Source organism: Pagrus pagrus (genome assembly GCF_965226575.1).
Source record: "Pagrus pagrus genome assembly, chromosome: 7".
Classification (NCBI taxonomy): domain Eukaryota; kingdom Metazoa; phylum Chordata; class Actinopteri; order Spariformes; family Sparidae; genus Pagrus; species Pagrus pagrus.
In genome coordinates this window covers 17372050-17384025 of record NC_140191.1, presented here as the reverse complement: position 1 = coordinate 17384025, position 11976 = coordinate 17372050, and the positions used below count along the sequence as shown (strand labels likewise).

Here is an 11976-nt window from a genome sequence, read left to right as displayed (position 1 = left end):
ATGCATGTCTGCATTTCTATATACAGTGTGCAGGATTTATAGATGTATGATACGTATATAGCACAATGCATATTTAAAATTGTAATGAATATACATTCTCACTCTATTCTCTTTCATCTCCCTAAAGCTGCTAAATGTCCAGCCAACAGCCATTATGAGCTCTGTGGAAATGCCTGTCCTGCCACTTGTTCTGACCCCAAAGCTCCCTCCAAATGCAAACGCCCCTGTGTGGAGACCTGCACCTGTAACGCAGGCTTTGTTTTGAGCGGAAGTGAGTGTGTGCCCGAAGCTCGGTGTGGTTGTACCTATGAGGGTCGATACATCCCTGCTTGGGAGTCATTCTGGGCCGACCAGAACTGTCGACGACGGTGTGAATGTGTTGGTGGGAGCAGACAAGTGCGGTGCAAGGATAAAAGCTGCGGGGCAGGGCAGGCGTGCAAGGTGGTTGACGGCAAAACAAAATGTGAAGCATACTCACGCAGCACCTGCCAGGCCACAGGTGACCCACATTACATGACCTTTGACAAGAAGAAGTTTGACTTCCAGGGCACATGTGTGTACCAACTGGCTGCACTCTGCTCCAAAAACCCGGAATTGGTTCCATTTGAAGTGCTGGTGCAGAATGATCGCAGGGGCAGCAGGGTGGTGTCATACACCAAGTTAGTGGAGATCAAGATCGACTCTCTCAGCATTGTTATTACAAGGACCCACAAGGGCATGATTATGGTAAGGACTATGTACATCATGTTTAGTATCTGAAAGGTTTAATTCTCCCTGTGAGTCACTTTAATATTCAGTCTCTGCATATAAATATAATTGTGTGCTCCTCTCCAGGTGAACAATGAGCTGGTCAACCTGCCTGCCACCCTGAATGGAGGGAAGGCAGGAGAGGTATCTGTGTTTAAAAATGGCTGGTTCGCGGTGGTCACCACAACCTTCGGCCTCAGAGTCTCCTTTAACTGGAAGTATGCTGTGTTTGTAACACTGCCAAGCAACTACAAGGGAGCCGTTTGCGGCCTTTGTGGCAACTACAACGGCAATCCCCAGGATGACCTGATTCCAAAGAACGGAGGCAATCCAGTCTCACCAGCACATTTTGGTACCAGCTGGCGAGTGGCTGAAATCCCAGGCTGTGTGGAAGGATGTAAAGGGGTGTGTCCTGATTGTGACATCACAGAGAAGGTTCAATATGAAAAAGGAGATTTCTGCGGTATGATGAAAGACCCCAAAGGGCCGTTCCGTGACTGCCACGCTAAGGTGGACCCAGCTAGCTACTTTGATGACTGTGTGTATGATGTATGTCTATATAAGGGCAGAAAGGATGTGCTTTGTGAGGCTATTACATCATACACATCTGCCTGCCAGGAAGCTGGGGCCAAAGTGTACAACTGGAGGACCAGTCAGTTCTGTGGTGAGAAATGTTATTATTTTCACAGAATAATTTACATAAAAAGCTAAATTAATCTTTATTTGCTGTAGTATGTGAAAAAAACAAAACATTCACATTGTCTTTGACGTCCCTTGTGTACAGCGAAGAAATGCGGAGTGCATAGTCACTATGAGATATGTGAAACTGGGTGTCCTGCCACATGCAAGAGTCTATCCTCTCCTACCAATTGCAATACTTTATGCGAGGAGTCCTGTGCTTGCGACGAGGGGTACATCCTCAGTGGAGATAGCTGTGTTCCCTTCTCACAATGCGGCTGCGTCTACAAAGACCGCTACTACCGCATCGGCCAAGTGTTTTATCCCAATGGACAGTGTCAGGAGGAATGCAAGTGCACAAATGATGGAGAGGTAATGGATGCTAAAGGAGACCATTTAAATGAATAATAATTTTATACTGATGGAATTTTCTTTTGTATTTTTATAATACTTGTCTTGTTCTTCAACTGTCTCTCTCAGGTCGAGTGCAAGAAGTTCACATGCGGCCCGAATGAGAAGTGTAAAATAGAAAACGGCGTCCAAAAATGCCACCCTGTTGGTAAGGGTGTGTGCCATGCCTCAGGTGACCCCCATTACAGCTCTTTTGATGGCCGAAGATTTGATTTCCAGGGCACCTGCACCTACACACTCTCCAAGAGCTGCGGGCTAGAAGGCACCCACTTGGTGGCCTTTGCTGTTCAGGTGGAGAATGTGCAGTGGAAACGGATGAGGAACAAAGTGGTGTCTGTTACCAAGCTGGTTGCTGTGGACGTCTACGGCTTCACCCTCATCATGAGGAACAATATGCAAGGAGTCCTGGTGAGCAATGACATTTGGTCCTAATTTGAAACAATACAGTGAAATCTATTGTGTGCATCATGGTGGTCGATGGTGGAAATGGCTGACAGATGTAAAGACTAGCTTGACAGATATATTTTTTAACATTCTAATCAGTAACTCTGTTCCTTTTAGGTAAATGGAGTGTTTAACTACCTTCCTCTGAATCTCAATGATGGAGCAGTGCAGGTCTATCAAGAAGGCAGGCGTTATGTTATTGCAACAGATTTTGGCCTGATTGTCACGTATGACCTGGTCTATCATGTGACAGTCACAGTACCTGGTAATTACCGCGATAAGGTCTGTGGCCTGTGTGGCAACTTCAACGGAGACCAAAAAGATGACTTCCAATTGCCCAACCGTCGGCTCACCAAAAACGTCAATGCATTTGGAACATCATGGAAGGTCACCATCCCCAATGTGGTGTGTGGAAATGGCTGCAATGGGAAAAACTGTCCTAACTGTGACCCAGTTCGCAAGGCTATCTTTTCAAGCTCCAGTTACTGTGGTATTCTTACAGCACCCAAAGGACCTTTTGCAGCCTGCCACAGTAAACTGAACCCACAACCATACTTTGATGACTGCGTGTTTGATGTATGTGCTTCCAACGGTGATGGAAAGGTGCTGTGTAGCAGCGTAGCGGCCTATGCCTTCAACTGTCACATGGCAGGAGTGGACATCAAAAACTGGAGGACGCCTTCATTCTGTCGTAAGTGACAGAGAGAAATTCACCAATTGTTTTTTCCTTCAAATCAACCTCTTATTCTCGTCTGTCATACTGTATTGAAGGTCCCATATCATGCTCAGTTTCAAGTTCATACTTTATTTTGGGTGTGCACTAGAAAATGTTCACATGCTTTGATGTTCGAAAAACACATTATTTTTCTCATACGGTCCATTGCTGCAGCACCTCTATTCACCCTCTGACTTAACGCTCCATTTTTGTCTCTTTAAAGGAACAGTTCATCCGGCACAACAGCACTGTAACATTCCCTTAAACAATTTAAGTAGATGGCAAGAAAAGGAGATGACTTTTAAAGGAAATACATGATAAAAAAACATAAAACAGCTCCATACAGCTCATCCAGCATAATCCAACTCTTCGAAAGCCCTAAGATCCCAAATAGTTTCATGGCTTTGCGGTTGTTGTTTTATGTTTTAAAACATATCCCAGCAAATTGATTAAGTAATTTCAGAGAATGCTGCAACACTGTTTGCTGTGAAGCTCTAAAAATGTTTTGTGGACTACGAAATTTCACCTGACCCCCATTGGCAGGGGAGTGACCAGATAATGAATTTTCACTTTTGGGTGAACTGTTTTTGTTAGGTCCCCCTCCCTAAATGTATTCTGCTCTGATTGGTCAAATTTCCTAGGCCTGAGCAGGCACCACCCAGTGTTTCTGTATCAGCTCTGCCAGCCAGGGTGCCGCTGAGGACGGTGACTGTATAGTTGTGACATCACAACCTTACAGAAGTCCTGACGACTCTTTTCAAAGAATAGTTTCTGAATACAGGCTGTGTGCATTTCTCCTTGGATTTGAATACATCCAGGACTTATATAGCACCTAGACCTGCTTTATAATCACAAAAACACATAGAAATCTTACTTTGTACAATATGGGACTGTTAATATCTTATTTATTAAAAATAAGAACCAGGTTTGATACATGTTTTCCCTGTTTTGCCTAATTTATTTCAGCCATGAAATGCCCAGCCAACAGTCACTATGAGGTGTGTGCAGACGCCTGCTCTGCATCCTGCGAGGGCCTCACAGAGATCGTCCAGTGCTCCGAGAGCTGCACAGAGGGCTGTGAGTGTAATGCTGGCTTCTTCTTCAATGGTCAGACATGCGTTCCAGAGGCTCAGTGTGGCTGCTACGACAATGGAAGAACTTACAAGGTACTATTCAACACTTCTGTCGGTACAAAGCCATTCCATGCACAGTAATGTACAAATGATAGCTTGTTAGTATCACAGCAACTTTAGCAAATACCCATAGCAACATTCAAACTGACAGGGCAATAAAGTTGAACTTTTTCCACAGTGGTGGACATTAGCCAGTCTAATCTTAGCTCTGTGCACTGAAGATTTCTCCTGAGACTTGGCAGATTGTCTACATTATTTATTTATTTTGATAAGATGGAATAAGAATTAAATAGTGTTGACTCCTCTTTAACTTGCATGTCCTCTGTGTATTATTTGCCCCTGTATAATGAACCTGCCTGCACTCCCCAGCCTGGTGAAGTAACATATGAGAAAGACTGTGACACAAAGTGCACCTGTAATCCAGAAAAAGGCCTTGTGTGTGAAACGTATTCCTGCCCTCAAAGCACCAAATGCATGGTCAAGAAAGGAATCAGGGCATGCTACAACACAGGCAAGTCACAAATACTGCATAATTGTCTAAACAAATATTAACAATTCTTATTCTTATTTATGTAACATTCTTCCTATTGATTTCCCTACTTTGTTTATCTTGTGTAGATCCCTGCAAAGATGCCAACTGTCGGGTCAAGGAGAAGTGCCGTGTCGAGAAGGGTGAAGCTGTGTGCATCCCTGAGTACACAGGTGTCTGCTGGGCCTGGGGTGACCCCCACTACCACACGTTTGATGGTTTCAACTACGACTTCCAGGGCACCTGCAAGTATGTTATCTCCAAGACCTGCGGGAATATGGATGGTCTAGTGCCGTTCTCAGTCACTGAGAGGAACGATAACCGTGGAAACACAGCGGTTTCTTACGTCAGGGAGGTAGATGTGTCTGTGTACGGGTACAACATCATCGTCCGCAAGAACCAAGTCGGTCGGGTCACGGTAAGAGTTTCTTTTCTGATGTGTTTGACTTGTAGTGCTTCAGTGAGTGCATTATATACATTGTTCTGATCTATTCCCTTAAGGTGGACGGGGAGCAGTTGAATCTTCCTGTGTACCTGGGTGAGGGTGAGGTGTCAGTGATTCAGCGTGGTCACTCTGCAGTGGTGGAGACAAACTTTGGCCTGGTCGTCTCCTACGATTGGAACTGGAGGCTGGACATCAGGCTGCCTAGTAGTTACTACGGCAGCGTCTGCGGTCTGTGTGGCAACTTCAACGGTAACCACCGCGATGAGCTCCAGAATCCAGACGGCAAAGCTGTCTCCTCAGTGATCGAATGGGGCAAGAGCTGGCAAACACCTGAGCAGGATAAGAACCATCCATGCTGGGACACGTGTAAGAAAAACTGTCCAAACTGTGACGATAGCCAGATGAAGCTCTATAAGACTGAGGCTTTCTGCGGTGCCCTCACAGCCAAGACCAATAGTGTGTTCCGGAAATGTCATGCAAAATTGGATCCCGAGGCCTTCATGAACAGCTGTGTGTTTGATGTGTGTATGAATAAGGGAGACAAAAAGATGCTGTGCCAGGCTTTGGCCTCCTACAGTGAGCAATGTCGTGATAAGGGAGTAATAATCTTGGGCTGGAGGAAGAAGTTTGGCTGCCGTGAGTATTTACGAAAAGCTCATTTGCTCATTTTAATCAAAGTTTTCAATCAAATATTGATGTTCTTTTTTGGTTAATTCCTTTAAATCCAATTTCTATCCAGCGATGAATTGTCAGCGTCACAGCCACTATGAAGACTGTGCCAGCCCATGCCAGACATCCTGCCCATTCCCTGAAGAGAAGCAGACCTGTAAGGGTGCCTGTGTGGAGACCTGTGTGTGTGACAAGGGTTACGTCCTCAGCGCTGGTGTCTGCGTTCCTGCTAAAACATGCGGCTGCTCCTATGAGGGCCGCTACTACAAGCCAGGCCAGCACTTTTGGGCTGATGAGGCTTGTGGTCGCCTATGTGTGTGTGATACGACCCTGGGCATGGTGACCTGCCGCGAGGCATCCTGCTCTGCCAAGGAGAGGTGCACCGTAGTGGATGGAGAGCGTGCCTGTCGACCCATTAGTCACGCTACGTGCTCAGCCTCAGGTGACCCGCACTACCGGACTTTTGATGGCCGCAGGTTTGACTTCCAGGGCACGTGTGTATATCAGCTGGTGGGATTGTGCTCTAAGCAGCCTGGGCTTGTGCCTTTCAAGGTGACTGTGCAGAACGACCACCGGGGAAGCAAGGCCGTGTCCTACACAAGGACTGTCAAGTTCTCCATATATGACATCACCCTCACCATCAGCAGAGAATACCCCTACAGGGTCCTGGTAAGTATGGATGCGGAGGTATGGATAATGTGAATCATATGGGGTGATTTGATGAAAGATTCAATAAGTAATCTGGCACTTTTCATGTGTATTTTTGGATATACTAGAAATGGGACACAGCATGTAGTTACAGTATTAAAAATAAAAACAAGACAAATACTCTGGGCCTCGTTCAAATGAGTAGATCATAATGCCTTCTGTCATTGTGCTAATTCTGACATCCCTCATGCTCTTCTGCATATATATTTAATTGCATATTCAAATTTTGATCCATGCAGACTTAATTAAACTAAGATTTAACTGCACATTAGAACGGATTAGCAAGGACGGCAGAATTATTAAATCTATAATCTCCTAAAAATATTCCTCCCTCCCTCATTTTCTACTCTTCAGCTCAATGGGCAGCTTGCTTCGTTACCGCTGGATTACAATAATGAGCTGGTAGTGTCTCTCAGTGGCTGGACGGCTGTAGTGGAGACAGTTGCTGGTATCACCGTGACCTTTGACTGGCGGAGCACAGTGAGTGTTACTCTGCCCAGCAACTACCAGGAAGCGGTCTGCGGCCTGTGTGGCAACTACAATGGAAAAGCGCAGGATGACCTGACCATGCGGAACGGCCAGACCACCAATAATGGAGCCAAGCTCGGCGAGAGCTGGCAGGTGGCTCTCGTACCAGGCTGTTCATCAGTCTGCCAGGGGGCATGGTGCCAGGCCTGTTCAGACTCCCAGAGGAAAGAGTACGAAGCCCAGAAGCACTGTGGTATTATCGCTGACAAGGCAGGGCCTTTCAGAGATTGTTTCAAGCATGTGGACCCTGCTCCCTACCTGGAGAACTGTGTGTTTGATGCCTGTCATTACCATGGCCACCACGGATCAGTCTGTGATGCTGTGGGAGTCTACGCCTCTGCCTGTCAGAGCGCAGGAGTCGCCATCTACTCCTGGAGAAGAGCTGACTTCTGTCGTGAGTTGGGGATTGTGTTCTGACTAATTTTTGTTCTCTTCAAATCTTATTTCAAAACATCTCTCTCAGCTTTCACCTTTTTTTTCTCTCCCTCTTCTCATCATTTCCTACAGCAATGGAGTGTCCAGCTAACAGTCATTATACCCTGTGTGCTACGGGTTGCCCAGACACCTGTGCCAGCTTAACCTCCCTTGCCACCTGCCACAGGGTGTGTACAGAAGGCTGCGAGTGTGACGAGGGCTTCCTGCTGAGCGGGGATACCTGCGTGCCTGTGAGAGACTGTGGCTGCTCCTACGATGGTCACTACTACAGGAGAGGAGAAGTCTTCTACCCTGAAACCGAGTGTCAGGAGGAATGCATCTGCGGAGAGAATGGTGCGGTGTCTTGCCAAAAGGCCAAGTGCCGTAAAGGAGAGACCTGTAAGCTTGTAAATGGAGTGAAAGGCTGCCACCCTGAGGGGCAGGCCAAGTGTGTGGCTTCGGGTGACCCTCATTACACTTCCTTTGATGGACGGAGGTTTGATTTCCAGGGTACCTGTGTCTATGTATTGGCCAAGGTTTGCGATGATGACAAAGGCTATCTGACTCCATTCACTGTAACTCAGGGGAATGAGAAGTATGGAAACGGAAAAGTGGCTGTTACCAAGTCGGTTGCAGTGGAAGTCTATGGATATGTCATTTACATCCAGCAGAGAGTGCCATGGAAAGTTATTGTGAGTTTAACAACATTCAAAGCACATGTGTGGTTTCATTTGTGCATGTTTATGTATTTCCTCACAATGATTCTGTTCTCCTTCCTCCTCTTTGTAGGTGGATGATGAACTTCTAAACCTTCCTCTCTCCATGGACAATGGCCGCCTGAGAGTCACCCAGGAAGGTCGCAACATAATGGTCCGGACAGACTTTGGACTGATAGTCCTATATGACACTGTCTATTATGTCGAGGTGATCGTGCCTTCAACATACCAGGGTAAAATGTGTGGTCTTTGCGGCGACTATGACAAGAAGAGCAGGGATGACTTCAGACTTCCCAATGGCAGAATAACAAATAATGTCGATGACTTCGGTAAGGCATGGGTGGTGGACTTGCCAGGGCATGTGTGTGGGGGCTGTGGAGGCCAGTGTCCGGTATGCGACAAAGCCAAGGCTACCTTGTACGGAAAACCTGACTCCTGTGGCATCATGAGTGCACCAAACGGGCCATTCAAAGCCTGCCATAAAAAAATTGACCCAGCAGCATATGTGTCTGATTGTGTGTTTGATGTTTGTGCGGTGGGCGGCCAGAAAGACACTCTGTGCGACAGTGTCCAGGCCTACGCTTTGGCTTGCCAGAACGCAGGAGTGCAGCTGCAGCCATGGAGGAGCAACTCCTTCTGCCGTAAGTTCCACACAACAGTATTTTAGCTAAGAACTTTTCATTTATTTGTATTTATTTTTTTTACATTTCAGGTGCAGATAAAAAGTCTAGCAAATGTCTCTCTCTCTTGTAGCTGCTTCCTGCCCTCAAAACAGCCACTATGAGGTGTGTGCCCAAACTTGTGATGGGACATGCGCAAGCTTCATTTCCCCGATTACATGTTCCGAAAGCTGTTTTGAAGGATGCCAATGTGACGCCGGCTTTGTTTCTGACGGCATCCAATGTGTTCCCTTGGAAAACTGTGGGTGTGTGCACGCTGGCAGATATCTAACGGTAAAACTGTTCTCAGATTGTTTACTTTGTTCTCATTCATAGTAGCTGCGCTACAACTGAAAGGGAGTCATGAGAAAATAGTTAGCATGTGAAAAATGTTATTTGCTGTTCTTGTTATAGAATGTTCAGGTGAATACAGATGTTAAAGATTATATTTACTAACCTGAATAAAGAAATTATAAGCACTCAGCTTGTTGTGTTCAACGCACTAAAAAACTACATTTGAAGTGTCTCTTTCCAGAAATCATGACCCATTTACTCAAAATAATCCACAGACCTTGTTGTGAGCAGTTTCTTCTCCTTCTTTCTGGTGACAGCACAGGATGTAAACGTTAATGGGGTACTGCTTAGCTGAGATGTAACGTGAGCTAGCTTAGTTAGCTAGCCGCTCGTCCATGAGCGGATGCACACTTCCTTCTGCGCGGTGATACGGAAAGAAAATAGTCCCTTTATGAAACTGCTCCCAAAAAGGTCTGTGGGTTATCTTAAGTAACTGCAACATGATTCCTAGGAAAGAGACATTGCTGTTGAGTTTATTTAAAATGTATTTGTTTTGTTTAGTTTCTGTCGCTTTGAGTGCCATCTAGTTTCATTATAATGGAGAGAGGGCAGACATCTCACCTGCCAATATTTCCAAAACTCTACAACTCACACCAAAACGATCTTTAGCCCAACAGTATAAAAGAAAAATGTGTATTTTTGATTTTGGGGGTCGCTTTAACAATTTACAAAATGTAATGTTTCCAGGTGGGCCAAATAATGGTGGACAAAGACTGCAAGTCCAAGTGTGAGTGCCAGGCTTCTGGGCTGGTGAAGTGTGAAAAGCTGTCCTGTGCCAGTGGAGAGGTTTGTGGTGTAAGAGACGGGGTCAGAGGCTGCCACGTCAAACAGGGCCAATGCAGTGTCAGTCACGTCGGCCATCTCACCTCCTTTGATGGCATGTCTGGAGCGATAGGGGCTAAAGGGGCATTTGAAGTGGCGTCTCTGTGCGACGAGACGGCTAAGCTGTGGTTCCGTGTGGTTGTGGATGTCAGGATCTGCAATAAAGGTGCATCTCCTGCTGTTGCCACTGTGTATGTGTACTTCAAGGAAACCAGCATCGCGGTGAACAGCCAACACGCAACCTGGGTGAGACAAGCTGGAAGCAATCTCTCACCATGAAAGTAATCATTTTGATGAATTTCTTTTTTTAACTCAATTGATTTTTTTTTTCTCTTCTTTCCCTGTCTTCACGTCCTCCAGGTGAATGGCAGGAAAGTGTCTCTTCCCAGCAAAGTGACGAGTGATGTATCAGTCCAAATCTCTGAGAGGTCTGTGATCATCGAGAGGGCGTCTGCTGTGCGGGTCACCTACTCAATTTCACAGGAGGTCACCGTCATTATTGACAGTAGCCTGTCTGGTAAAATGTGTGGTGCCTGTGGCAACTACAATAACAACTCCAAAGATGACATGAAGACTGCCGATGGGAAAATCACCACTGATGTGTCTGTGATTGTCGGCTCCTGGAGCGCTGGGGACTTTTCTAGTTGGTGAGTGTTTGAAAGGCACAGCGCAACATTCCCTCTGTGTAAATACAACAGACGCAGATATATATTTAGGTCTACGGTAATGATAATCTTCCTCACCACATGCTCTCATCACATTGTTCCCCAACTCCCGATGTTAACTTTAATTGTTTTAATAACATAACAACTTTGACTCCTCATCCAAGCTTTTAACCTTCAATTCCAACCAGAGTGGAAGTTTTAAGCTTGAACTCTCCCTCGCCCTTTATTATGCAAACAGCAAACTTAATTTGACCACTGAAATAATCAAGTACAGATCAGCGAGAGATGGGACGGTGTTACAACCATTCAACCGCTTATTCTCTTAACAGCAAGAACTAAACAAGGACTCCACAGAGCCCTTTTAAAGGAATGAGAGTGTGGTTTTTAATTGCATTTGGTCCAATTTAATTAAGAAATGCCAGAGAATCCCCTATGGTAATTACTGATTAAAAAGCAGGTGAGGCTGACAGGCATGGCCATCAAAAGCTACCAAGCTTGCAATCCAATCACTGCTTGTCATCCAAGGACACTTAAGACTCATCTGGGTGCAATATTAATTTGAGCCCTCATCTTTAGTTCTGTGTTCAGCCTTAAGTCAGTCCCTTTGAGAATTGAGTTTGTGAATCCCCCTTCCTCTCTTCATTCAACGTCGTTGTCTTTTCACAGGCATTTTCTCATCACTCTAAAAAAAAACAAGAAAATACCCCCAAGAATCAGACCTGCCCCCGCTGAGTGTTTGCATATGCCTTTAAAAATACAATTTTCAGAAGTGTTGCTTGTAATCTCTGTTGTGCCTGAGCGAACATGACTTTACTTTGCTCCAGTGCCCTTTGACTGCAATTTTCCTTTCCATTTCAGTGGCCTGTAGAGATGTTGGTCCTGCGGCAATAGAAAGCATCTGGTGCAAAGGTAAAAACTGAAGTTGTTTCCTCTAAAAAAAAAACTAAAAAAACTATGAACTGACATTTCCTCATGAATTAAACAGCTGTACAATGCACTTACATCTGTGTTTTTTAACCCCATTAAACAGGATGAAGATGAATGTGAAGTTATTCTTGTTTACAGCCAGTCTTGCTCATCACACTTCAGTACTTTCTCTTGATTCGTGAAATGGTTGTGGTTGTGGTTGTTTACAGACAGTCTGGTCCTCTATTGTTTGCCTTGGAGTGGTAGAAAAAATGTAGCCCTTTCTTGACCAACATCTCCACCTAGTGGAGGAGTAAACTATAGCATCTTTTTTCCTCAGAACAGCCTCAAGCAACTTGTCTTTTACACTGTATCTGTCCTATTATACTTGCCTTGTTTTAAAAATGTGTGTTTTACAAAACTTGTCTTTGCT

General features: G+C 45.3%; 1 protein-coding gene across 1 annotated transcript; it reads left to right on the top strand.

Annotated features, from left to right (window-relative positions):
• Positions 1 to 513: 513 nt before the first annotated feature.
• Positions 514 to 11939, top strand: fcgbp (Fc gamma binding protein; the record flags this gene model as incomplete). The annotated part of the gene is made up of 18 exons (XM_084357647.1): positions 514 to 726; positions 835 to 1296; positions 1639 to 1797; positions 1906 to 2244; positions 2398 to 2971; positions 3962 to 4161; positions 4498 to 4639; positions 4747 to 5075; positions 5159 to 5424; positions 5981 to 6440; positions 6834 to 7401; positions 7515 to 8113; positions 8211 to 8778; positions 8891 to 9090; positions 9838 to 10218; positions 10333 to 10619; positions 11496 to 11546; positions 11668 to 11939. The coding sequence occupies 17 exons, from the start codon at positions 514 to 516 to the stop codon at positions 11503 to 11505; spliced, it is 5757 nt and encodes a 1918-aa protein (XP_084213773.1). The 3' UTR covers positions 11506 to 11546; positions 11668 to 11939.
• Between the last annotated feature and the right edge of the window lie 37 nt (positions 11940 to 11976).